This window comes from Gouania willdenowi, chromosome 17 (genome assembly GCF_900634775.1).
Source record: "Gouania willdenowi chromosome 17, fGouWil2.1, whole genome shotgun sequence".
Taxonomy (NCBI): domain Eukaryota; kingdom Metazoa; phylum Chordata; class Actinopteri; order Blenniiformes; family Gobiesocidae; genus Gouania; species Gouania willdenowi.
In genome coordinates, this window is record NC_041060.1 from 7,733,825 (window position 1) to 7,753,838 (window position 20,014).

At 38.9% G+C, this 20,014-nt stretch overlaps 2 protein-coding genes across 4 annotated transcripts; one reads left to right on the forward strand and one right to left on the reverse strand.

The window, feature by feature from the left end:
• Positions 1-507: 507 nt before the first annotated feature.
• On the reverse strand, positions 508-12,226 carry vcpip1 (valosin containing protein (p97)/p47 complex interacting protein 1). Of its 2 annotated transcripts, XM_028472798.1 has the most exons (4): positions 9,403-12,226; positions 6,278-6,364; positions 4,392-5,229; positions 508-800 (listed from the first exon to the last, which is right to left on the reverse strand). In XM_028472798.1, exons 1-3 carry the CDS (start codon positions 12,050-12,052, stop codon positions 4,427-4,429), a joined length of 3,540 nt encoding a protein of 1,179 aa, XP_028328599.1. In that variant the 5' UTR covers positions 12,053-12,226; the 3' UTR covers positions 508-800; positions 4,392-4,426. The 2 variants fall into 2 exon arrangements, with proteins under 2 accessions (XP_028328599.1, XP_028328598.1); XM_028472797.1 differs by having other exon boundaries at positions 508-5,229.
• Positions 8,581-18,982, forward strand: LOC114479234 (transcriptional regulator Myc-B-like). Of its 2 annotated transcripts, none has more exons than XM_028472800.1 (3): positions 8,581-8,586; positions 15,507-16,116; positions 17,931-18,982. In XM_028472800.1, exons 2-3 carry the CDS (start codon positions 15,516-15,518, stop codon positions 18,422-18,424), a joined length of 1,095 nt encoding a protein of 364 aa, XP_028328601.1. In that variant the 5' UTR covers positions 8,581-8,586; positions 15,507-15,515; the 3' UTR covers positions 18,425-18,982. The 2 variants fall into 2 exon arrangements, with proteins under 2 accessions (XP_028328601.1, XP_028328600.1); XM_028472799.1 differs by lacking the exon at positions 8,581-8,586 and adding an exon at positions 13,712-13,862.
• Positions 18,983-20,014: the final 1,032 nt, after the last annotated feature.

Below are 20,014 nucleotides of genomic sequence, written 5' to 3' on the forward strand. Positions count from 1 at the left end.
TTATTACTTATTAGTAAAATAAGAAAGTTGTTGTATATGAATTACAATCTCAACATGCTAGGGTTAATGTTAACCCTAATCCTAACCATGTTTGGATTGCGAGACGGCCATTAAGCGTATAATAAGGCATTAATAAGAATGACTAAGTACATAATGATTATTTAGGACTCAATATGTTACTAATACTAATAAGCAACTAATTAATGGTTAATAGGTGTTCTAAATTAAAGTGTTATCCTATTGGGATTCATGTGACTTCTCCATATTATTTATATGGGGTTATTGTAGCTTGGCTACGTGTCGTATAATCATTTATTAGTTCATGGAAAGACCAAATATTACCAGGCAGTGAAATCTGAAATAATGACAAAATGCAAGAAACGGGTGAAGGAAGTGATTTTATTGAGTTTGAAAATCCATCACACATGCAAGAAGCGATGTCGAAGCTGTGCATCATCAAAGATCTCATTATAGCAAACCAGAGAGAAGTTAAAAAAAAAAAAAAAAAAAAAAAACTGAGGGAACTGAACAATCTGTGTTTTCTGTACAGGTCCAAATATACTACAATATTTACTATTATACAACAGGATTACAATACAAGTCATTTTGTACAGCAGTCAAAGAAAAACTTCAAGTCTGTTACGAACACATTTAATTTTCCTGCTTTTCCTCATAGACTATTAATCACTCAGGCTCATTTATAATAGACGTATATGCTACACAAACACTCCCTCTTTTTCCTGAAAAAGTGCTATGTCTTTAAATTTGTTCACCTTCGTGGCAAGTCTTCACACAGAGAGCTGGAATCAGAAAAAACGTAGGATTCACATTTTGAAATTGAGATTTTTTTTTTTTTGTTGTAATTTCAATTAATGAAAAACCCATTACAGGAGTTTATACTGTAAGCCTGAGAAGAAGAAAAACTCAATTTCTGAAGCCCAAGGAGCTTTTTTGTTTTAAATTGAGGCGACGTATAGAGATGCGACCAAAGATGTAAAAATAAGGCTTTGATAAATAACTAGCTCGGACTGGATTAAGTACTTTAGTCATGATAAGTTTAGAGTTGGTTAAATGCTAGAAATTTCACAACAATCTGATCCTAAGGGATTAAGAAAAAAAAGTGACCCATGACCCCAAAATATGCCAGAAAACAGCTTGCAGAACGCATTTCAAGCAACTCAACCTGAACTTCTTCTGATAACAATGAAACACAACCAGTTGTAATACATTCATACAATAAGCTACACGTGTATTACTTCACTAGATGGTGAGCTCGCTGCATTGATAAACGCATTCCTCTGCAAAAGGCAGGAATTGCAATAATCCACAGCAGATACTGCGAAATGAAGCGAAGCAAGATGAAAAATCCTGTGAGTTTTTCTGTCATAATGATTTAAAAAAAAATAATAATTTTTGTCATTTCCCTGTCACAGTGTCAGTGGATGTCAAAGCGGAGACGTCACATGTATCACACTGAAATCCGGAAGGGCAAAGGTTTCAGCACCACTTAGTGTAATAATAGGCTCGCTAAATTAGTCTTAACCAAAAAAATAATAAAAATAATTAAAAAAAATCAATCCTAACATTTTATATTCAATTGAATTGAAGAAAAGAGATTTTCTGATCCATTAAGGAAGTACAGATCAAGTTCTTGTGGGTGTATAAAGAAACTTAAAAAAAAAACTTTAAAAAAAAGAGGCAAAACGTTGTTTAAAACGTAGCACGAAATGAAAAGATTCAAACTGAGGTTTTTCTTGACCTTAAAATGTCTTCATCTGCTAAATCAAAGAAGCATCATGTATTTAAAGATTGATTGTTTGAGGATATTTAACATTTAGATTTTGTAGCCATCTATAAACTACCACAACTCCTCCATTTTTTCAAACTTATACTATTATTATTGGAAGTTCAGTGAATATTTTTGCATAGGACAAATATCAAATGGAAGTTTTCCTCCAAAATAATACAAATACTAAAAATCCACACACAAAAAAATTGTCAGCATTAACTTAGCCAAAAGGGATGATGTTTAACTCACACAGTTTGTGTAGTTTGAAATATGTATCTGCTGTTGTGCAACAGCTTCACTACAAATTAATTAGTCAATTCATCTCAACAATTAGCTCGAGGCACTTTGAATTATTAGCCTTACAGACTGAATCGCTTTAAATTCATAAAAGCTCAGACATGGCACTGGGATCGTTGCTCTTATTTTTGTGATCAACTTCCTGCTAATTTTTTTTACAATGACGTTTTAGCCAAAAAGGCTGAACCTGTCGACGCTTTAGAGACACTTTAATAAGAACAACAGAATCAAGAGTAGCAAACACTGCTGAACTACAAACCCCCAAAAAATAAACAGACACAACTACACCACCTGCAGGTCATAAGTGCTATAACAGTAAACATCCTCTGTATGTGAGGTTTTCCTCTAAACACTGCACTCTAGTGTGTGTAAAACATAAAAATGACTTAAATTGACTTCTTCCCTCTCTAATTATAGGTTAAACTTCACATAAACCATGTTAGGCACTTGACCAGAAGCTCTATTATAATGGTTGAAATTATGTATTCGTATTCAAAATACAGTGGACAGGAAGGTCATTTTAATTTGTAGCCTAAATTTTGGATTTAAAAAATAAATGAATAAACCCTAGAATGCACCACATCTTTGGCTTTTTACTATAGGCTCCAACATCAGCAGAAGAAGTGTGTGAGCGCACAACTATGAATTAAGGTCAGTGGCTTAAAATGTTAAACTTAAAACCTCTCTCACACACACAAAAGGAAAAAAAAAAAACCCACTGTCCTTTCAATGAAGACGTATTAGTTTGGGTGAACTAAAAGTTTAGCTGCTTGCTTGCTTTTCTTTCCAATTCTTCCCAAACGGACTGATTTATTGATCTGTTTCGTTGCATGAATTGTCGTTTGTTCTCACAAAGAAGCAGTTTTTTGGTTAAAACGGCCTTAAAGCATTCAGAAGCTGACATCTACATTTGATGGAAGCGTGTTTGCAGATCGTATTGCTGCTGATTCCAAAGCCACTCTGCTCTTAATATTAAGACCCGGGGGGGGTTCTTTCTTTCTCACACATGAATCCAACTTTAGCCAGGCAGATATGTCAAAAAGATGTTCACTCCTGAAAGAAAGCATGAAAATTTGTACATAGGTGTTTTTGAGTGTGCTGAATCCATTTTGAATTTAATCCACGCTGGAAAAACCAACGGTTCCGACTCACAATAGAGAAATCCAAGATGGCCACCAGCCACATTGCCAATTTAGTGGCGAATCATAGGTTTTCAGGGTAAAGGAATTCAATAATACATCTTAAAATACTGTAACTTGTGCTCAGAGCAAGATCCATAGTATTGCAAAGTTCAATCTCACCATAACGTTGGTTCTGTTTGACGTAGAAACATGATCTTTGTAGGTTTTTGGGGACAAGAATTGTGATGAAAAGGCTTAAAATATGGTTGTTTTTGTTATGTACTGCTGACAGAGAAATAAATTAGTTTCAGTTCCCACTCGGGAACAATATTGAAGTTACAGAGGGTTGTCGAATTATGTCAAACAGATGGTTGCCATATTGAATCTTGCTCTCTATATTTTAAGCTATTTAATCACAACAATCCATGTCCCCAATAACCTACATTTATTCTTCTACATCAAACAGAACCAAAGTTATGGTAAAATTACAGATGTAAATATGGATGATGGTCATCTTAGATCTTGCTCTGAGCACAATTCAAAATATTTTAAGATATATTATTGAATTCTTTGACCCTGAAAATGTATAATTCACCACTGAGATCATGCTTCTATGTCAAGTAGAACCAAAGTTATGATAAAATATCTAAATTGGCAATAAGGATGGTGGCCATCTTGGATTTGTTGATTTTGAGTGGTAACCACTGCTTTACCAGCATGGATCCCATTAAAAATAGTCAGCATACTCAAACCCCACCCCCATGTATACAGTTTCATGCTTTCTTCCAAGAAGTGAACATTTTAACCAAATATTGCTACATATCTGCTGGGCTAACTTGTTTTTCCCCAGCGCAAAAACATCAGTGCACGTTTTTAATGGAAATATAATTAGGCGTCATATAGTGCAGAACTCACGAGGCTTATGATCCGAGCGACACCGTGGTGGTGACTCGGCAGTTTCGGCTGCAGGACGAGTGTCTGCCAATACATCATCAGTTTAAAAAAAAAAAAAAAAAAAGGCACACAAAGAATAAAAAGCTGAAATGAAATGTGCATTTTAGTGAAGTTTCAGGGTTGCCTGTGCAAAGTTAGTGTGAGAAAGCCAATAATGTATGGCAGACAGTGCCCATCCCCCCACCTGATGATTATTGTTATCAGTAGCACGCTTGCCATGCGGTACACACCAAAGCTCTCTGATCCCAGTGAGGCACAGGAACCATCAGGAGTGGTCCATGGGTTCCGTGTTGTTGCTCTGCCCAGCGTCCTGGTCCTGGCTCTCCATCTCATCTGACTCCTCCTCCACCTTCTGGACGGATACGTCTGCCTCCGCCGGTCTTGCTGCTCTAGCCACGGTTTGCCCGTCCCCTGAAGACAACAGCTGCGCTGAATTCGTCTTAGCATTAGTTGTCCGCTCCTTGTTGGCCACGCCCCCTTCAGCAGCCGCAGTCTGCTGCTGCCTCAGGTGGCGCTCCATGGACGCCTGGATGGACGACACCATTTCCTGGAGCTTCTTCCGCTGCTGCTCCATCAGGTTTGGGTCCAGGCCGTGCCCGTCCTTCGTTGTCATGAACCCCGGGGCCATGCGGACCAACTCCCTGGTGGTGCCTTCTGGGATGTCAGAAAGGTCCGGGGGTCCGCGGGACACGCTGGCGCTCAGGTCCACACCACTGCTGTGCTGGCGCGTGATTGGTCGATGTTCCGGGGAAGAGGAGCCGCCGGCGCTCCCTAAAGAGTGGCCTTTACCCTGGAACGCGTTGACGCTCTGCAGATGCTCCTTCTTTCGGACGACGCCCCCGCTGCCCAGCCGCAGCGCGCTGTGGGAGGGGCTTCCCTCTCTGCTGCCCCTGGAGGCTTCGGAGCGCAGCTGCATCATGGCCTCCTTCACCAGCTCCTCCACGTCAGGACCGACCGGGAAGTGGCCCGCAGCATCGACACAGAGCTCCAAACGCTCCTCAGATGCATTATAAACAAAGGTCTTTCCTGTTAAGTGTGGCAGTGTGCAGTGCTTTCCATCCATCAGGCCTGAAACAGAGGATTACAATCCACGAATCAAAGACTGATGAGGAGATAATTTACTCCTAAGATTCTGGCAATATACCATATAAGGATGTAAGAAAAACTGATTTGACAATGTTGCAATATTTCACCGCGCGATTATTGTATAAATCCAAAAAAAAGGCCAAGTCGATTTTTTAATTATGTTTTTTAAAGAAAAAAAAACATTCAATTGTGCTAACAAATACATAGCAGGTGCACGCCCATTCACAAAGTGTCAGTGAACGAGATCAGACCATTTTAGCTGGAAGTTGATTTCACTTTAATTTTATAAAACATACTGGACACTTTCATAGATGTATGTGGTTAGTTTTTGGATAGTTTGATAAACATACCACTTGTTTTGGATATTTGTACTTAAATTACAGTTAGTTACCATTTACTTTTTCTCGAAAAGTTTAAAAAGAATGAAATCAATTGTATTTCATACCATTTTGTACTCCGTATATTCTAATTGGTATCTATCCATTTCATATCAAGTATAATTATGCTTTTATATATATCATTATACATATCATCACAGGCTAATTTGAGTGACATTATTTATTTTTTTCACAAAATGGCGATATACGACAAATATCTCCATTTTTTAACTCAAAGTCTTACCAAAAAGACAATTCAAAATTGAATTTGCTGATTAAAAAAAAATGCCACACATGCACATTTATGAACAAACAGCTGCACAATATGTGCCACTTTTGGTTTTTTCTCCTGTGTGAGTGAGTTCTGTAGCAAAAGCAGCAACTTCTAAAATGAGTATATTAATACAAAATAAGCTATAAAATTTATATATATTGATATAGGTGATATTGTAATTTTCTATATTGCCGGAATAGGAAACTTGATATATCTTAAATCTCGATATATTTCCCAGTAGGAAACATCACAGATCATTTGAGGAGTCTCGATTACCAGTATTGTTCCAGTAAGAGCGCCATCACAACTCATGCACGTGCATAGAAAAGGTTCACTTAATCTCAAAATATTAAAAATAAAAATAACAATAATAATTTACCCATGTCTTTCTTGACAATGTTATAGAAGACACCACCCTGCTGGAATAAATTAGGCAGCTTCTTTGCGTATGACCACACATCCTCACCTGGAACAAAGCACAAATATTACAAAGTTAAAATATACCACAAAACCAGTTTAATAAACACACAGTAAAGCTAAAATAACACGACGTGCATCACTCAGACTTTTTAGAGTTTCAACACATAATCCTCAAAATGCCAAACCCACAACAGCTTTTAGAGATTCACTGAGTAGTTGTTAAGAAAGTCACTCAATTGTCCTAAAAACCTACATTTACGAGAAAGCTAAGCAGCAGCAGATCCCTTAGGATTAAAACTGGATTAAAAAGAGCTACAACTGCTTTTATAATCCCACTATGAACACATTTTCAGCATATTAGTGATCGGCTCAATCTAGAAGTTTATTAACCTTACACCGTTGTTTAATACATGAATGTTTATCAAAACTCATATTCTTATCATCATCTCTGCAGTTTAAACTGTTCTATTTGCTTTCTGCATTTCTTGGAATAAATTCAGGGGTGATTTAGGTTTATTTTCTGGCTTTTAATTTTGTCTTTTTTTTTTCAATCGATATCAATCTGATATCAGCAAAATAATTTTATTTTTAAGGTTAAAATGTATGTAACCCTTTGGTTGACAATAATAAATGGGTTTTCTTTTGCGTTCCGTTACTGACTTTATTTTCGATCAAGCTTTTTCCAACATTCCACACTACATAATAAGTAATGAAAGCATGTACGACTCGTGTTGATATATCGGATCGATATTGGCCAATATGTATCATATCAGAGGTAGAATAAAAATGTATTGGAACACCACCAAACATATGATAATTAAGCTTTTTAACAGCACTTCCTATCCTTTTTTCATCTAGTTTTCTCTGCTTATTAATTTTCATTTTAGATGTTTTTAATGTCTGTGTACTCATACTGAGATATACTACCATATACTAAAATCTTATAGAATTTTTTTTATCGTCACATTGACGATAATGTAAGCTTGGTTTTAATATGGTTATATAATTGAACACGATCCATGAGCTAACAGGAAGCGCAGAGGCAACCTAAGCTAACATCAACACTGTTTTGCTACCTGCCATTTCTGCAACGACTTTTGACCCTGCTGGCAAACGATGATGTTGGCTAAAGGCTGCTACAGCTGAGTCAGCACATTCCCAGCATTTGTGTGCACATACACAGAGAGAGAGAGTTTCTGGTAGCTGTTTGTGGCAGCTGATCAAAAGCCTGGGAGTGCACTCAGCTGCTAATTCAATACCTATATGTGCAGTGTGTCTGCTGCCAGTGTCCCTTCAGACATGACTAAGCATGCGCAGAACACACCTGGACACATGGTAACAGCTGTATTGAGCTGTTTTGGTATTTTAAACTTTAAAAAAATATTCGCAAAGGTGTTGTGTGCTCTTCTCTTGTTTTTATTCATTAAAAAAGCAGCACTAACAATTGTGAAGTCTGTGACACATTTACCATGCAGTCAAAAAATAATAATCTGAACTTTTAAATCTAATTTGGACATTTATTTTTAAAATAATAATCTAAACAAAGAAGGAGCATAACTTAAAAGAAAAGGATCAAAGAGCAGACACTTCCGAGGGAAAAAAAGATCAAAGGGCACACACAGAGAGTGAAGTGGCCCAAAGCTGCAGATAGGAGAGTGTGGGAAACAGTTATGGGACATGAGCTCAGGCTTGATTACCCTGTAGCTGACCACCTTTGATGAAGGCCTCAACATTTACATCCTTCCCATATCTGAGACACAGCTCTCACGCCACTCTCAATAGTAAACCAAATGTTCTATTTTATGCTCGGAGAGATGGATGAAAAAAAAATAAAAATGTTATGGTCATCAAAGAACATTAACTTCTAACTACACACTTGAAATAAACCAATAACCTAAACATTGGTTTACTGCTGTAAAAATAAAATTATTCTAACTGTGTTCTTTTAAGACAACATACTAAAGTTTAAACTATTAAAACCATATATTTTCAGAATAATACTAATGTAACTATCCAGGAGACAGTTATTTTTGAGTTTTTAGATTTTTTGTTTCAATGACCGTTTTCATCAACACTTTAGTTCATATGGTTTAAAAATGTGGACTGTTTTTTTTTTTCTTTTTTCTTCTGGGAATGAGGCAAGTCACATGACCAGAGTAATTAAGGATCGCACCTGTAGGATTATAGTCAGAGGCCATATGGCTGCAGAAGGAACTGGTATGCCCAAAAACCTTAAATATTCTGTATGGTTTGAGAGGCACACACACGGTAATTATGCCTTTTTTGGTTTTGCCAGTATTTGTTAAAAGTTATTTGTGTCTGAAATGTTTGTATGTTTTTTACTTTTGTATTTTTCACAGTGTCGGATGACTCAAGAAAAATAAATGTTAAAAGACATCTGTATGAAAAATGTAAAATTTTACTTTAAACATTTATATTTAAGCAATAGAAGAAACTAACTTCACAGACCTTTAAACTATAATCCATAGCAGTGATTCTCAAACTTTTTTGGCTCAAGTACCCCCTTTGTCTTATTTCTGAATCCAGGTACCCCCTCTGTCCGACTCGACTACAACATTTTGCTTATAGAAAACTGTTTAAACAACTATAGAGCATAATGATAGAATGAAAGAGTGCAAACACACGTTTTAAAGAATCTCATTTTGTAAATAAGTGGACAGAAACTATATTTATTTAGAGCAGTGGTTCACAACCTTTTTTGGATCATGACCTCATTTTGATAAAGAATTTTTTCTAGAATTAGTTTTTGATCATATTTAAGTTCAGATATATATTTTTTAAATGCATTTAAATTGAACTAGATCACTATTTCACAAAGTTAAAAACAAACATTAAATTAAAAAAACGACAAATTTAAACCTCCCCCCGTTGAAAAACACTGATTTAGTGGCTCCTTAACATATAGATTTCTATAGTTATCATTTAGACTGACACTTTATTTGTTCATTTTCCAGTCTCTCTCTCAAGTACCCCCTGTAGTGCTATCACGTACCCCCAGGGGTACACGTACTCCCATTTGAGTAACACTGATCCACAGTATAGCATTCACATATTTTTTCTTACCCATTAACGTTGCGAGAAGACACAAGGAAGACATCTCGAGGTCAATGCTGTCCTGGAGCTCCTGGCTGCTCAGCCTGCTGGGCATCACCGGCTCCTGCACAGAGTGCAGAGTTGAGTGGGAGCTCGAGGGTCGGCGTACAGTAGCCGCCGGGCTTTTTTCTTCGGGGCCCCTCAGGATCTCCACAGTCACCCTGTCCCCATGTTGTAAAGCCACCGGCTCGTTCTCTGCACCGTCTTTAGGAGGAACCAGTTCTTTAGGGGGGAAACCGTAGCGAATAAACTGCTGTAATGGTAAAACCCCAAACTGGTTTGTTATGCTCCTTTGTAGCTCTGAGAAGGTTGTGTGGGACTGCAACGTCAACATGGCCTGCCTGCCATCATTAGTGGTCACACGGATCTTCTTTTCCTTACTAGAGGAAGAAGGCGAGGAGAGGGATTTGGTGGGCGTAGCTGGAGCCGAGGAGGAGGAGTTATCCGAGGAACCACCTCCGGGAGAAGATGTTCGGCCCGAGCCTTTCTGCTCCTGTCGTAGCTTGTCAGTGCGTCGTTTTTGTGTAACCAGCGCCTGGTCGCTGATGCTCTGCTGGATGCTGCGCTCGGTCCGACTCATGGTCAGCTCCTCTTTGTGTAGAGTCTTTGCTTTCTGGCCCGTCAGGATGATCTTCGAAGGCGGTTGTGAATCCTGCACCACCTGAGTCTCTGCGGTGTCGGTGAGACGCTGGACGTGAGCACCGTCGATGGACACCGGGTTGTACTCGTCTGGATTTTTCTTGGCAGTGTGATGCAGGATGGTATTCACCACTTTCTGCACCAGGATCTCACTGCCAAACTCCCCCGGGAAATGTTTGGTAACCAGCTTCATGGCGACGTCGTACACGTTGCTGTTCAACGCCGGGTCAGTCTCATACTGGAACCAGTACACCGTCTCTCTCACCACTCGACCCCCCCATTCCAGTGTGATGGGGAAGGCCTCGGGCAGGTTGTCGTATTCCTTACCCTCCCAGTAATGCTTGAAGCCACATCCGCATTTTCCGCTGTGCGAACGCGTGTTGGTTCTGTCCCCGTCCAGGTAAACTACCGAGCCGTTTCCATGGATGTGTCGCACCGACGTACCGTGACACCAGCTGCATGTGTTCAGCGAGCTCAGTTTGTAATCTGGGACCAGAACGTCGCCTTGTGGCTCATATGAGCAGACCACACTGTTGAGGGGGAAGCTGTAGTTCTTGTCTGGCCGCAGTTGACCGTGTGTGGATTTGGCTAAATTATAAAGCTTCCCACCAGGGCTTAACCACTCGGATGGGACGTGGAGCTCAGAGAGGGCGCCACAGATCAAACAACGGTGCAGCCGGTTCTCCTTGACGGACTTCTTAGCCTCCTCAGTCACCTCTTCGGGTTGAATGCCAATCATGCCAGTCCGTCTGTAGACGTATTGGTGGACGTCGGCCACCAACGATGGGTGTATGCTGTGCTTTTCCACAAACACCTCCTCCATAGCGTTCACCAGCCTCATTAGATACTTGTCCTGGAGGCTGCGGTCGCCTCCGATCACACAGCTGCTGTCCGATTCCAGCTTGATGTACTTCTTGATGAGGTCCTGAGGAACGCCCCAGGCTTTTGGCAAGAGCCACGCGGGCAGCTTCGGCAACACTGTGTTCTTGATTCCCACCAAAGGGATGTAGTGGTTTCTGCCAGAGCTGCTCCACGCAATACAGATTGGTTTGTTGAGCTTCCCATCTTTACCTTTGCACTGCTCCTCAGCCACAAGCCCGGGAAGAAATGTGGCCGAATAGTCACCGGAGCTCCTCATTCCACTGAGGGAGTCCAGCAGGATGATTGGTCTGTGGAGGACATTAGCAAGACCAAATATGTGGATGTTGCGTAGTCCGAGAGGGACGCCTTCGGGTGGGATGAATAGGGGATCGCACTCGTTAATGATGTCCTCCCACTCCGCTGCGTCGATAAAATCCTGAAAGAGAGCCTTGTAGCGTTCTAGGTTGTGTTTAAAGTTCTGCTTCAGGTTTTCTCGCAGGGCGTGCCAGAACAGTTCTCGACCCACCAGGGCTCTGGACACAGCATGGACCAGGCAGTGACCATCTCCATCAACGTGGACCGGGATCAGACACTCTCTGTTACCATTGGCTTTCTTCACCTCCTCCAGAGTGTCCTGGAGGTAAATGAGGCTGCCTGACCGGTCCTTACCGTAGCCAATGGTGGACACATGGTCCGGTTCGATGAGGAAGGCTCTGTCCCCCAGAAGAGAGCAGTCAAACATCTCCCCTTGGTTCATTTCTTTCAGTAGTTTGGCTTTGCCTGTTTGCTTGTCCATTCCGTACCGGGTGAGAACCGGGGACAGCAGTTTACAGTGATAATTAGACAGACCCATTACCTTCACCAGCTCGGTGCCTTTCTTTGGGGCCCCGGTGACTCCTAACAGGGCGTTTCGAAGCAGATTGTGGAGCACCACGTCCGGGTCCGTCACTTCTTCGACGTTCATCAGGTTCTTCTGCTCATGGCGTTGTCCGCACTCTGTGCACTCGATGCTAACAGAGCCGTGAGCCGGGAAGAATAGCCTCGCCTGACATTTCGGGTCCGGGCAGGTACCAGACAAAATACGCTTGTCTCTCATCTTGGAGCTCTGCAGCAGCGACATTGTTTGAGAGGAAAAAAGGGCTGAAAGTGTCCGTCAGCTTCACAAAACCATGATAGTCAGTCGTTAGCTGGGCTGTCAGACGAGCTTTGTCTCTGCTACCGACAGCTTTTAGCCAGAATAACACAGGAACAACACGGAAGCGGCAGCTTTCTTTAGCAACTGATGGTTGCTAAACGTTACTACGTCATCGTGTCTGCTTGTGGGATTTGTAGTTCTTTAATATAAATGTTTACGCAGTTTACCAACAAAATGCTAAATTGAAATTGTTTCTGTTTAAATTCTTGAAAACGTAAACGAATTTAGATTGTTTGTATAAAAATATACTTGTAAAAAAAATTTAACTAATTGAATTTAGATCGACTTAACTACATTTCCCAGAGTTCCACGATGCGTTTTGTTTTGTACGGAAGTCAGTCGCTTGGCTAGCGTTGCCAGATTGTGCTGATTCCCGCCCATTGGGATTATTTTGAAGTCCATTTTGCAGGAGAAGATTAATGCGACAGGGGAAATTTTCGATTTATTTGACACCATTTGGTTTGTTTTTCATTCTTGAATAATCCCAACACCAATTACAAAACATCAACTACCAAAAGAGGCCCTCGAGTCTTTTGTAGTTATCTAAATTAGATCCAGAATAATTTGTTTTGGAATTTATTACAGATTAATTTTCCATATTTTTAATATAATAGAATAGAAGTTTTTCATTGTCATTGTTCAACAGATGTACCGAAATTAAGGTGCTCTCCAATAACGAGGAATGACAAATAACACACAAGAAAGGGAAGAAATATAAATATATAATACTATCATAACCTGCAATATCAAAATGTAAACTGACCTGTTGGTGAGATAAATAAATATGGCACAGATAGTGGCTTGCACTTTGATGTCAATTATTGCATATAGATAGGATTTGTGATTACACATGTAGTTTGAGTCATGGGAGAAAGGTGGTTATTTGTTTGTGATTTTAATGAGATCTAATCTTATCTAGCACAATAATCAGGGTATTTTTCAGGTGATGGGAGTCTTCTTGACTATGGTTTCTTCTTTATACTATACTTTATTTTTTCCTAAATTTTACTTGGCTGTATTATGAATATATTGGTTGTTTATTTTTTTTTATTTGTTTGTTTTTATTTATTTATTGACATTATTGTTGACGTTTTTCTTTCAATATGCAGCTCCAATTTATATTCTAATGCAGTCGGGGGAGGTTTAGGCATCAATCTTATAATGTTGTTGTTTTTTTGTTTTTTTTTTAAATATTATTATTATATTCTTTTTGTGTGTAATATTTAGAATATTCATCAGTAAGTGTGTTTATTATGACCTCACCGCTGAGTAAAAGCTGATTTCCTGGAACTTTGTTCCTTTGCGTCATTTACAGTCAGCGCAGATCAGCCTCCTCTACGCTCCACTCGATTTCCACATCCGCGCAGTAAAGTAGTTCCATCCTTCTTCGCGTTTATTTGTTTGAAAAGAAGTGCATATTTTTCAAAGAAAAATATGCGTTATTTAATTTTGAATGGCAATTTTTTTTGTGTGTGTGTGCAGTCAAGTGGAATTTAAGTGTACGTGAAGCGCGATGGGTAACGATGTGTCTTGTGCGGATGAAGAAAAAGCCGGCAGTATAAAGTCACTCATAGATCTGTCAGTGAGAAGCTGAGACAGTTCAGCTCTACAGAAGAGTTGTCTTTATCCAACTAAGACAACTCTTACCATTCAACCATTACTCCCTGGAATATTTGCATTTTATTTCATTTTTTTGCACACCTACTGGGACAAGGAAAGAGAGAGCGTTTTAACAGTAAGTTTTTTTTTTTTTTTTTTTTTTTTACAACATTATAATGTGAAATTACCTGGTTTTCCCTTTTTTTTCGTCATTTTGAAGAATCATTAAAGTAGTAATTGTAATCATGAGTGTATTTTCAATCATCTGATGTATGTTTACACCTTATTTTGTTGCATCTGCAGAGCATCTCATCACTCAACAATTGTAAAGAAAGGACGGTGTGGTTAAGAATTATTAATTGAAATACTTTAAAGCAGTGTTTTTCAACCTTGGGTTCATGTCAAAATGGGGTCGCCTGAAATGTCTAGTAATAGATGATAAAAAAAATAAATAAATATGTGACAGATTAAAGATTAATTTTTGAAATGTTATATATATATATATATATATATTTACAAATTAAAACAACACTCAATCTTAAACAACTGTAATCTATACTGTCAAATGTACATCTATTTAATAATAAAAGTAAAATGCAGTATAAAAATATCTGAGGTGGCACAACTTGTTACTGACACTGGCAGCTCTGTATTTGTAGTACAGTAATAACAAACTTGAAGAAAAACTAAATCTAGGAAGAAAAAAATGTCTTTGGGGTCTCCAGAAATTCTTGATATCAAAATAGGGTCACGATCCAAAAAAAGTTGGGAACCACTGCTTTAAAGGGTGGAAAATGGTTGAAACTTTATATAAACAGCACTGTATATATGCAGTTATTGCTGCTTACTTATTGCATTCCCAAAGTCAAGTATTATTGATGTCCTTATCCTTAAAATTTGTTCTAATTGTTTTATATTTTGCGCTGAAGATAAATTATCTGAGCTGTGACTGCTTAATGGTCAAAGTTGTTTTATTTGTTGTTTATAAAATGCACAACAAACAACACACTTTGCTTAACCATGTCACTAAATGCAAGGTTTTTACTTAATTTATCCCTGTTTTATGCAGAATGAATAAATACAGGAATGACCCTGGTTGGCGGTTGAATGTTATGGTATTAATATGTTAAGGTTTCATTTATTCAGGCAAGTTTTTTCATGGAAATTTACTTTGATCTCCTAACATGTTTAGACTGCCAACGGTCAGTCTTTCTCAGAGGCGTCTGCTGATCGCTTTGATGTTTTCTTGACTTCTGCGGAATAATTCCAGCTTGGTATTTTTGTATTAACCTTGAATAATATGGTTTCATTTATTAACATCAAAGCAATCAGCAGACGCCTCTGAAGAAGACTGGCGGATGAGAAGGAGATCAAAGTACATTTTCTGAAAAATGTTTGTCTAAATGAAACCTTAACAAATTATTCAAAACAAATGTTAAACAAGGTCATTCATAATTTTCAGGGAAATGTACTTTGATCTCCTGACATGTTTCGACTGCCAACTGTCAGTTTTCCTCAGAGGCGTCTGCTGATTGCCTGATGGTCGTTTTTCCAGAGAGCATCAGTCAAGTTTGCCACACCCCAGAAATAACTCATGATGACACATCAAAGCGATCAGCAGGTCAAAATAAAGCAGTCAGGAGATCAAAGTAAATTTCCTGATAAATGGATAAATGAAACCTCAACATAATATTTTAAAAAAGAAGACAAAATGAACTTCCTGGATTTAAGATTATGGCGCTCACTTGGCTCATATGATTGTTTTGTCTTTTTCAATCAGGCATTTGCAATGCGTCCCACATTAACTATGACCAGCACAAACTACGATTATGACTACGACACTGTCCAGCCATACTTCATGGATGGTGAGGAGGACTTCTACCCTCCTCCTCGCAGCCATCTGCTCCCAGGTCCCAGTGAGGACATCTGGAAGAAGTTTGAGCTTCTGCAAACAGCTCCGTTGTCATCAAGCTGGAAACCCTCCTTGTCAGACGACGTCGTCCCACTGTCTGCCGCCGACCACTTGGAGATGGTTTCTGACCTGCTGGACGAGGATTATAACCCCTCCGATGCGTTGCTTCAGTCCTCCATCATCCAGGACTGCATGTGGAGCAGCAGCTTCGCAGCATCTACCAAGCTGGAGAAGGTGGTGTCTGAACGGCTGGCCATGTTTCGGGCCAGGCAGGGATCGTCTGCTGTGTGCACCCTGCCAAACAGAGCGACAGATGAGCAAATATGCAGGCTCCAGATGAGTACTAGCGTGGACCCTACTATGGTTCTCCAGTACAGCCCAATGGATGAGAAGCAGGACACTGGTGGAGATTTAATGGAGCTGGGGTCAGAGATGTCTCTGGAGTCAAGGCCACCCAGCAACTGTGACAGTGAATCAGGTAAGAAGTAGACTTATGTGATGGTGGTTCTCGTCTTTAAGAATGCTTTGTTACAGTTGTTAAGTTCTTTTCATAATTTCAATGGTAGAGGGACTATTTACACGGATAAAAACGGACCCAATTAAGAGTGTAAGAAAAAATTGATCTGGTGTAGGGCTGGGCAAAATATTGAGAATCAAGATATATCCAGTTTTCTATTTTGGCGATACAGAAAATTACAATATCGGTGATATTGATACATATATTTTTTGTAGCTTATTTTGTATTGAAATACTCATTTTAGGAGTCGTTGCTTTTGCTACTTCTCAGAACAGCATGAAAAGCACAGTTAGATGTATTGCTGAGTGCGTCCTAACCCAGACCTTCCCCGAAACAAACCACACTACAGAACTCACTCACACGTGCTGTCCCTTAGAGGAGAAAAAGCCAAAAGTTTGTCAATAAATGTGCCTGTGTAGCTTTTTTGCACTGGCAAATTTAACCCATAACTGTATTTCTGGTCAGACTTTATTTGAATTGAAAATATCAAGATATATATTGTATATCCTCATTTTGAGAAAAAATGTAGAGATATGAGTTTTGGTCCCTATTGCCCAGCCCTAATTCGGCAATATATCGTGATATTTCACCGCGCGATTATTGTATTGGCCCAAAAAATGTCCAAACCGATTTTTCAATCATGGTTTTTTAATTAAAAAAATTAATTTGTGCTAAGATATGCATAGGACGTAAATGCCCAGTCACAATGTCGCATCAGACCTTGTTAAACTACCTCACTCCTCATTAATGCATGTTATCTTGGAAGTTGATTGCACTTTATTTTTATAAAACATAATGGGCACATTTATAGATGTATGTGCATTACTTTTTTTTTTTTTTTAAATTAAGAATTTAACAGAATCAGAATCTGTTGTAAAAGCAATAGTTAAGTTGTTTTTGATATTGGTCCTTGAATTATAGTTCGTTACCATTTACTTGTTCTCCCAAATAAAAAAAAACTAAATAAATTGTATTTCATACCATTAAGTACTTAAGGTGAAATTTGTAATGATTGATATCGCGATGTATATTGTATTAATTAGTATTGGGATATATTGTATCATTACATCCAAATCATGAATCATATCGTATTGTCAGATTTCATATATGCACACAACTACTGTTTACACTTGCAGTTTCAAACTTATGATCAAAAAGAAAAACTGAACCCAATAGTGTCCAGTGGTAATTAGCAAAAACTTACCTAATCTTTTCTGTTCTGTTCTGTGGGGTTATTTATTTCAGACTCAGTAATTGTGATTAATTTAATGTGAACTTTAGTGATTGAGAACGTAATCCTAACTGACTAACAGGGGCAGCATAAGGATTTTAATTTTAATTGTAATTTGACAGAATGCTGATCACCGTTATCATATTCAAGTTGTAATTGAACATTTGAGCGTAAGAAACGCAGCCTTGATCACCCTGTAGCTGGCCACCTTTGATGAGGGTGTCTAGTGTTAAACAGGGTGAAACACCCCCTGATTCAAAGGAACACTACTGATGGTGCATCCTAAAATTTACATCCTTCCCATCTGAAACATAGCTCCCACACCACTATAAAATGGTAAACCTCATGTTACTACCATCTTTTGACAAAAAAGGACGGTTTAACAACACGTCCCGTGTTTACCGATTCTGGATAATTAAAGTAATTGTAATTGACCCTAAACCTGGTAGAATAATCTGTGCTCTATCAAACAACTGCTCGTATCTCCGACCTGTTACTTTTGCTACCTGTCGTAAAATGAAACTTTCACTTTGTTTTCCTTCAGAAGAGGAGATGGAGGATGAGGAGATCGACGTGGTTACAGTGGACAGACGAAAGGCATCTCAGAGGTCCAATACCTCTCCTCTCGTCCTCCACCGCTCTCACATTAACATGCTCCACCACAACTACTTTGCCCCGGAACCTCCCGTGAAGCGTAGAGAGTACAGTCCCCCCCAGGGGAAGAAGCAGAGGACCGTGGTCCGCAGGTGTCCGAGCCCACGGTCCGACAGCGAGGACAGCGACAGGCGCAGGACTCACAATGTGCTGGAGAGGCAAAGGCGAAACGAGCTGAAGATGAGTTTCCTTTCCCTGAGGGAGGAAGTCCCATCGGTGGCCGACAACGACAGAGCGCCCAAGGTGGCGATCCTCAAGAAGGCCACAGAACTTATCGGGGAGCTCCAGGTGGATGAAAGCAGGTTGATAACCATGAAGGAGGAGCTGAGGAGGAAAAGCAGAGCATTAAAAAACAAACTTCAGCACCTCAGGACATTACAGTGATGTCTTTATGTTGTTTGTGTCCCAGATAGTTCTTCACCTTGTATTGTTCATATAGTGCGTTTCACTTTTTATTGATTATAGATTCAGGGTTGGGGTCAGTTACATTTTTTAATTACAATTACATCTGTAATTATCCATGTTCAATTACAATTAGGGTGACCAGCATTATTTCCAATTACCATTCCAATTCCAATTATTATTTTTTCCCTTAAAAGTTGATTACAATTACGTTCTGAATTTAAAAAAAAGTTCAATTACAATAAATCACAATTACTGAGCCTTTAATAAAAACCACCATAAATGTAATATTCCTCTTTGTGTTAGCTTTCTGTTAGCATCTCTTATGATAACGGGTCAGTTTTGACCCATGTTTTAACCCACACGTGTCAAACTCATGGCCCGGGGACCAAATCTGGCCTTTCAGAGCATCCGTTTTGGCCCACAGGAAAAAGTGAAAATGACAGACAACATGAATCATTGTGTAAATTACCAAATAATTTATTTGATAATTGTTGTTAAAAGAACTCTACATTTTTCCAAAGTCCTGCAATTTTTGCCAAATTATTCCACAAAATGTAACTTGGTATCTCATTACAGTTTTTATAGAATTTCCATGCCAATTACAACAACAAAGACAATTACAATTCCGCCATAATTAATTATCAATTACAATTGTAAATGACCCCAACCCTGTCACTGACTGCACTAACGTGAGAGCCTAGACTCAGTGACGGGTTCACTGAGAGCTGATCTGAGATCAGTTTGTATCTAGTTTAAATGCTTGTACACATTTATATTTATTATTGTTGACCCTGTATTGAAATGAAATCTGTATCTGAATTCATAATGTGTTCTTGTGCCGTAAACTAACTTTGACTGTTAAATAGCTTTGAATAATTTAACTGCTTTTCCTTTTATTTAATTAGTAGTTTTCTACTGAAGCTCCCAAATTATTATTTTATATTTTTGCAGTAATGGCAAGATCCTTCAAAATAAAATCTGGTCCTGTCCATGTTGAACATTGTTTGAACTCTTTTCACTTATCTCGGGAAGTAAAGTTTTATTTTGGTTGTTTCCTGCATGAAACATATTTAATCTCTGAATATTCTTCACTGAGTGACAAGGAGAGTCTGAAATTGGATGTAAACTTCTTTAGAGATAAATTCAGCCTGAGCAGATGAAAGTTCATTCTCATGGGACGATTTAACGGAATCTTATCCACACAAATCACAGCTCCGACAGATTAATCCATCTCCAGTTGTCCTTTGTGACCCGGCAAATGTATTTAAAGCAGCAGACGGAAGCTGTGAAATCGAGCGGTCAAAATTCAAGTCCGTTCAATAAAAGAAAACGTAATCGTTGCGGCATCTTCATCAGACGTTGTCTCAAAAACACAAAAATCATCACATCGCATTTTATCTGTAAGCTACAGCCTTAAATATTACACGCTATAGCACTTATACAGCATACAAATGTCAAATATACATCTGATATACTTGAAATGATCTAAAACCCACAACCGTGGAGAACCTGCAAACTCATGCACATCAGAACCTCAATGTTGCCTCCAGGAAACAAAGCCATGACTAA